This window comes from Mesoplodon densirostris, chromosome 1 (genome assembly GCF_025265405.1).
Source record: "Mesoplodon densirostris isolate mMesDen1 chromosome 1, mMesDen1 primary haplotype, whole genome shotgun sequence".
NCBI classification, from domain to species: domain Eukaryota; kingdom Metazoa; phylum Chordata; class Mammalia; order Artiodactyla; family Ziphiidae; genus Mesoplodon; species Mesoplodon densirostris.
The window spans coordinates 166,842,347-166,849,590 of NC_082661.1; the positions used below are offsets into that span (position 1 = coordinate 166,842,347).

The 7,244-nt window shown below is 50.7% G+C and overlaps 1 protein-coding gene across 1 annotated transcript in view; it reads right to left on the reverse strand.

The window, feature by feature from the left end:
* The window catches only part of STIM2 (stromal interaction molecule 2), a 177,917-nt gene extending 176,557 nt beyond the window's left edge, over nt 1–1,360 (reverse strand). Inside the window, exon 1 of the mRNA XM_060111378.1 lies at nt 789–1,360. Coding sequence (XP_059967361.1) covers nt 789–1,194 — 406 coding nt within the window. The 5' untranslated portion in view covers nt 1,195–1,360. The remainder of the gene's footprint in view (nt 1–788) is intronic.
* Between the last annotated feature and the right edge of the window lie 5,884 nt (nt 1,361–7,244).

Sequence of the window (7,244 nt, forward strand, 5' to 3'; positions counted from 1 at the left end):
GTTCCATATTTTTTAAAAGTGCTGTTGCAGTCTATCAGAACTGTGCTGCTCAAATACGAGCACCGAATATCCTGCACTTGGTAAATTTTCGGTATATTCCTGGTAACCTGCTCAGCTTTCTGCACCCTTTGCACCCAGTGATGCTCCCACCAGCAAATACTATCTATCCATCCTTTAAAACGGTCTTCTCCCCGCTCCTCAAAAAGTCCACATTAGACTTAGAGGTTTCCGCATACTAATAAGGAACCACTAAATACCACTAGGTATTATGACTCTCAAAGAATCCTCTCCAGCAGCCTCCCCTGGGACACTGTGCTCAGCGGGTCTCTGAACCTGTGAGACTCGCTGCCAGCTGCCTTTGCAACAGCAGCACCGAAGGCGGACTCAATACCGCATTGCTGCTGCTGACTTCTTCTAGCAGCTTCAAAAAAAAAAAAAAAAAAAAATCAGTCCAGTACCCTGCAGACCCTGCTGGCTCTTCTGCAGCACGGAAGAGAAACCACCGCATTGCTAAGCGTGGAATACCGGAGAGCAGATTTAAGGGCGGGGAAGCGACTGCCATCGAGAGGCTTTGACGAGGGCGGGGTATCAAGGGGGAGAGGGAAGGCGTCCGGAGTGCAGCGCCCAAGCAGCTGCCAGGGCGCTGGCGTCTGGGCACCCGGCTGGGCATCGCGCACTGACGAGGGCCGTCGAATAGCAGGCGCCGGGCAGGGGGCGCGGGCCCCTCCCGGGGATGGGGGTCCCGCAGCGCCCGGCCGAGCCCCGCCCGCCGCCCTCCCGGCCCTCACCTGTCATGAGCGCCGGGCTGTCGCCCCCCGCCGCGGCGGGAGAGGAGGCGGCCGCCGCGGCAGAGCCCGCCGCCCGCCGTCCGCGGAGGTGCCTGGGCACCAGCTCGCATCCGTCCGCCGCGCCTGCCACCAGCAGCCCGAGGACCAGCAGCGCAGCCCAGCGCCGCCGCCTCAGCCAGCCCGAGGCCGGGCCGGGCGTCGTGGCGGGATGAGGACGCGGAGGAGGAGCGGGGGGAAAGCGCGGCGGCGCCCCGGCCGCCAGCCACTCGCCCGCTTCGCGAGGCGCCGCCGCCTCCTGCGACTCCTCGGGCCGCCCCCGCCGCCTCAGACGCGAGCTCCTGTCGGGCTCCAGCCTGGTCCCGTCGGCACCGGCGGCCTCTGGAGCTCGGGTCCCGGCTGCGTTCATTGGTTTCGGTTATTTAAAAAAAAAAAAAAAGGTGAGGAGCAAAAAGGTACGTCGTCTTCAGGCCGCGCGCGACACTCGCGCTGCTGCGGCAGCAAGACTGGGATCCGCTGCTCTGGCGCCTCCAAACACCAGTCCCAGCGCCCGCGCCGCCGCCGCCGCCGCCGCCGCCGCCGCCGCCGCGGCGCATCCCCCCGCCCCCTCCGGCCCGCGCCCGTCGTAGTACCACGCTCGGCGCGGACGCCTCCTCCCCTCACACATTCGCTCGCATACCAATCCCCCGCCTCCTTCAGCCCCTCCACTGCGCAGGCGCGACGGGGCTGCATTGGGCCTGCGCGGCACCCGAGCCCCGCCCCCGGGGGCGTTCCGGGTAGGACGAGAGCCGTGGGGTGGTTTCCAAGGCTTTCGCTGAGCGGCGAAGATAGGGGGTGGGGAGGAAGGCGGACGTGCCCCCTTCCCCCATTCACATCCCCCTCCCCCATTCACGCCCCCACCGCGATTGAGGCGGTGGGGGAGGGGGAGCGGGAACCGGAACCAAGGGGACGGGGAGAAGAGTACGGACATCCGAAATCGTTTGGGCGACTTTTAACCGTGCAGATGGCAGCAAAAATAATTGCATGGGTCAAACCTTGTAATCGGAAACAGCGGCGTCTCCAGAATTTCGGTATAGGTGGGGCTTACAAGAGGCTAGCAGTTTGGAAGTGGAGCTCATAGCGTTTTACTTACTTACCAAAGACTTAAAGCTCTTGCTAAGTGCCAGTGTGCCAGGCAATGTCCTAAGCGCTTTACAGATTTACATATTGTAACTCTAAAAGTTAGGTGGTGATATCGTTTTCATCCCCATTTTACAAAAGAGGAAACTAAGGCTGAGAAACGTTGTTATTTGCCCCCAGTTTCCACAGCTAAAAAATGGGAGACGGTGCCAGATTTAGCGCCACTGAACGTAAATATTGAAAAGGATTTGGTCTAGCCTCTACTCTCCTATGTTCAAACATTACCTGAACTCATCACCTCCCTAACCACACCCCACCCCAAGGAGTCTTTGCTGTCAGCTGAATAGGTTGACAGAAAAACGGTGTTTCAGATTTCATTTGGCTTCACGTACCTCAGAAGAAGCACTCCACACACACACACACACACACACACACACACACACACATTCTCTCCAGAGGCACAAAGTTGTTTTGCAGATAGGGTTAAGCACAAAGGTCCTGTTTGTTATTGGGTTTCTGTTGTTGGGTTAGGGTTTTGATTTGGTTTTTTATTGGTTTGTTTTCTCAAGTCAAGAAGATACTCAAATTACACAATCTCCCAAATAAGTTCTTAGGCAGTCTGACCAACATAACCATGAATGTCACTGACTGTGGAAGGACAGATGCACACTTCAGAAAAGAACTAAGAATTTCTTTGAGGCTAATCAATCTATCAACAATGATTTCTTGACAGACTTCTTGGGGACACGGTGTTTAGGTGGCAATTCTTTATAAGGCAACAGGGAGATTATATTTCCCCTGCTGAAAGGCACAGCAATCAAGTCATGTATTTGCTGAATGTCCTCCAAAAGGAGATAATTGTGCTAGAGGGCCAGAAAAATATAAAGAAATAGCAGGCTTGTTTTCTGCTCTCCAGAAGGCAACATTTCATTCAACATTAACTGAGTGCCTAGCATGTGCCAGGAAGAGTACTTAGCAGTGGGGATTCAAGGGGGTATAAGAGAGACACTTGCAAAAGTCAAGTCAGTTCAGAGATATAAGACAGAGAACACCGTCCCTGCCTGGGGAATCTTACAATCTTGCTTAGCAGATAAAATTTACACCCATTAAACAATTAGAGGCTAATACAAGGTAGTAGTTAATCAGTTGTTAAATTGGGCAGAGCAAGCTGTTACTGCTGTTTCAATAGCAGTATGAAACCACGAACAAATTAACAAATCACTGGGTCCAAACTTCTTTAAACAAAGATGATATGGGCTTTTTTTCTTTCTTTCTTTTAAAGATAGATGTTGGCACTGAGATGGTACTGGATTGGGGCTTATGATTGTTTATTCTTCTCACTACTGGAGCCACAAAGGAGTTACAGAGGTAGAAGAACCTGCAAGCACTAAAGAGACCTCTCTCAGGCAGGCCAGGGTTCAGCAAGACATCCTCCATCTCCTATCATCTTTGTCACGGGTACCAAAGTTTCCGGCTGTTAAATGGGTGGCCAGAATGCATCTTCTTGCTGAACAGAGGAATAGTTATCACTGTGCATCGGGCAGAAATCTAGGTGCAGAAAAGAGAAAGTCCCTTGCTTTGGAATACAAGCCTATCTCTAGAATTACAGATGCTACAATTTGCAAGCCAAACGTAAAGACAAGGTTCCAGTTGAAGCAATCGCTTCCTTTTCTTCTCAGGTTTCCTGTTCCACCTCCAAGCCTTTGCTTTCCCTTATCTTACCTCCAGCCAAATCCTATTCAAAATCCACTTTGACCCCTTTTCCCTGACACCTATCTACTCCTATAGCCTGATTTATACCTTTTAACGTCTAAACCTCACGATTTACCATTTATTTACAGAATGTCTTTGTCTAATTTTCACCCATTCATGACTTCAGGCATCTGATAGGCAGCAGTGAGTTTTGGAATCAGACAAACCTGGTGGCAAGAGCAACTCCACGATATTTCAGCTGCGCGACCTGTAGACAAGCTAATCTGTCCTAGGTTTCCAAAGGAGAAACTGGGGACCACGTAATAAACCCGCCTCACAGGGTTGTTGGTGGCGGCGGCAGACTGAAATAACAGGTCAGCCATTGAGCGATGCCCGGCACACAGATACGTAGTCATCCCAAGGGAGAACTGGCCCCAGGCTCTGGGGGTGTATTCTAAGCGTGTTCCTGGCTTAGGAAAATTGCATCGCACTTTGCGCGGTGGATTGATTTCATCTTCCGAGAAATCCCTAACTCTGTGGGGCGCCCAGCACAGACGCACACTAGGATCCGTCCACCCGGGCCCTCTCCATCCCAGAGGCAAATCCGCCCTTCTGAAGAGTCTGCCTCCTTCCGCATCACCTTTTCCCCCCGCTTCTCCCCGGCAGCAAGCACAACCCGCAACACCCCACCCGCTCCAACCCGGAGAACCGGATCTGGTCCCTCGAGTGAGGCCAGCAGCGCGCCTGCGCCGCCCGGCAGCCTCGCGCATGCCCGCTGTCTCCTGCCGCTTTCCCCAGGTGCGCGAGCTCTCAGACTCCCGCGGTTCCGGGACGCCGCGCGCGGCTGCCCTCCCGGCTTCCGGCTCCCCCTCCGTGGGCGGCGCGTCCTTGCACCCGGCAGCCAGGCGATGACGTTGTGATGCGGGCGGGCCGTGGGTGGGCGTGGAGCGAGAGCAGGGATGGGGGTGGAGAAGTGGGGAGCTCCAGCCTGTGGTTAACCGAGAGAGGCTTTGTCTTGCGACTCGCACCGCCCACGGACTTTCTCCGGTCCGCTTGTGACCTGGAGGGCGGTTGCGAGTAGGATTTCTCACCTTAGACTTCGTATTCCTGGAATATCGGGGGCTGACTGAACATCATCCATCCGAGAGCCCGCTTCATTTGCTCATCCTGGTTAAGCCCCTTGGAGAAATGCAAAGAGCTCCCTTTGGGGGAAGCACCGTTGCGCGCCAGCCCTTCTGTGTTTTCCCACTGACTCCCCACACTAGCTTGCAAGGGAATCGAGGCCCCGAGAACTTTGGAAACACATCCAAAGTGATACTGCTTATCTGATGGTTCCAGTATCTGATCAGTGAAGCCTCCGCGTATAAATATGGCCCTCAAATTGTTGAATAAATTAAAGCACTAAAAAAAAAAGTGACACATTGGGAGTAACTCATTAGCAAGATTCCTTCTTCCTAAAGCCAATAAGGCATGGAATATTACTCACCTAATCCAGGGAAGGTGGTAAACCTCATACCATCTTTCTGCTTGAGTGGAGAAAGGAAGTATCCTAAAAGGTGTCGTGCATCCAGAGTAGGAAATAAAAAACTAAGAATTTTTAATGTATTAACATAACTTTTTAAAAAAGCCACCCATCAGAGCAAAAGCAAGTCAACTTTGCCCACCAAAGCTATGGGAGTCAGCAGACTCTGGGGTCATTTCTATTATTAAACATGTTGGCTCTGGTACTGCTTAATCTGAGGTGTTACATGAATAATAATGATCATGTAGTATCTGCTAAGTGCAAAAGCAGTAGGAGTTGACAGTTCCTGTAAAAAAAGAGTGGAATTTTGTTGGAGATAACAGAAGAGATATTCATAACTGAAAATGATGAGAGAATGAGAATTGCTTCATTTGCACACAGATGACTTCCTTGGATAGTACTGACAATTCTGAAGATAAAAAGGCAAATTATGCAACAGGTAAAACATGATACACCTATGCTCTTGACAGCAAGAGACTGGAAAAGTGATTGATGGAATAGAAAAACCTTGGAATTTGATGCAAGAGATAAGCTTCTAAGTCAGATGCCTACTAACCTAATCTGAAGTCAGTTAAGACCAAGTATTTGTTCTAGAACTAAAGCTTAGGATGGTAAATTTTTTGTTTTCCAGCAAAGTGGGGTTCCATGGGCTCAAAGCACTAATCAAATGTTCATAACACCTGTGAGTTACAGGGCACAAATATGCTAAAGTGTTCCTTTCAATACTTGAAGAGATTATCTAGGAGGAAATTATCTACCCTCAATTTCAAAGTACAGTAAGTCCCCTACATACGAGCCTTCAAGTTGCGAACTTTCGATGATGCGAACTCACGTTCCATCAACGTCAGGCGTGAGTGAAATTGCAGCTTGCCCTCCGTCTCCTATTGCTGATGATCCTTCAGCTCTACCATCTCCCACCTCCTCTCCTTCCACCAGTCAGTAACTCTTCTTTCCTGTTCACTCGATGCCAGCCCCTGTATGCCATCAGTTGTACTGTACTACCGTACTTTTCAAGGTACTGTAGGATTTTAAATGTTTTCTTTATTTTTTGTGTTTGTTTTTTATGTATTATTTGTGTGAAAAGTATTATAAACCTATTACAGTACAGTACTATATAGTTGATTGTGTTAATTGGGTACCTAGGCTAATTTTGTTGGACTTACAAATTGGGCTTATGAACGCGCTCTCAGAATGGAACTCGCTCATATGAAGGGGACTTACTATATACAAAACATGTCTATTTTAGGAAAAGATGCCATACAACATATATGAGCAAGGACATTTCAAAGTTTCAAAGGGTTTTAAAGTTTCAAAGGGTTACCCATCTCCCTTTCCTTTTGTGGAAAATTCATCTGGAGACTGCAAATTTAAACCCCTTCTCATTAAGTTTGAATGAATAAAAACATGGCCATGAGTACAGCCATTTGGAATCTAAACGCTTTGTAAGGAGAGACGCTCCTGTATCTTGGTTCCAGGAAAGCCAGGTCCTTGCTGGAGGCTTATTTGAGCAATGATGTCTTTAAGAATATGGATTCTGGGGCTTCCCTGGTGGCGCAGTGGTTGAGAATCTGCCTGCCAGTGCAGGGGACACGGGTTTGCGCCCTGGTATGGGAAGATCCCACATGATGCAGAGCAACTAAGCACGTGCGCCACACTACTGAGCCTGCACTCTAGAGCCCACGAGCCAAAATTACTGAGCCTGCCTGCCACAACTACTGAAACCCACATGCCTAGAGCCCGTGCTCCGCAACAAGAGAAGCCACTGCAATGAGGAGCCTGTGCACTGCAATAAAGAGTAGCCCACGCTCGCCGCAACTAGGAAAGCCTACACACAGCAACGAAGACCCAACGCCGCCAAAAATAAATAAATAAGTAAATTTATTTAAAAAGGGGAGTGGGCTTCCCTGGTAGTACAGTTGTTAAGAATCCGCCTGCCAGCGCAGGGGACACGGGTTCGAGCCCTGGTCCAGGAGATCCCACATGCCACGGAGCAACTAATCCCATGCACCACAACTACTGAGCCTGCGCTCTAGAGCCCGCGAGCCACAACTACTGAGCCCGTGTGACACAACTACTGAAGGCGGCACACCTAGAGCCCGTGCTCCGCAACAAGAGAAGCCACCGCA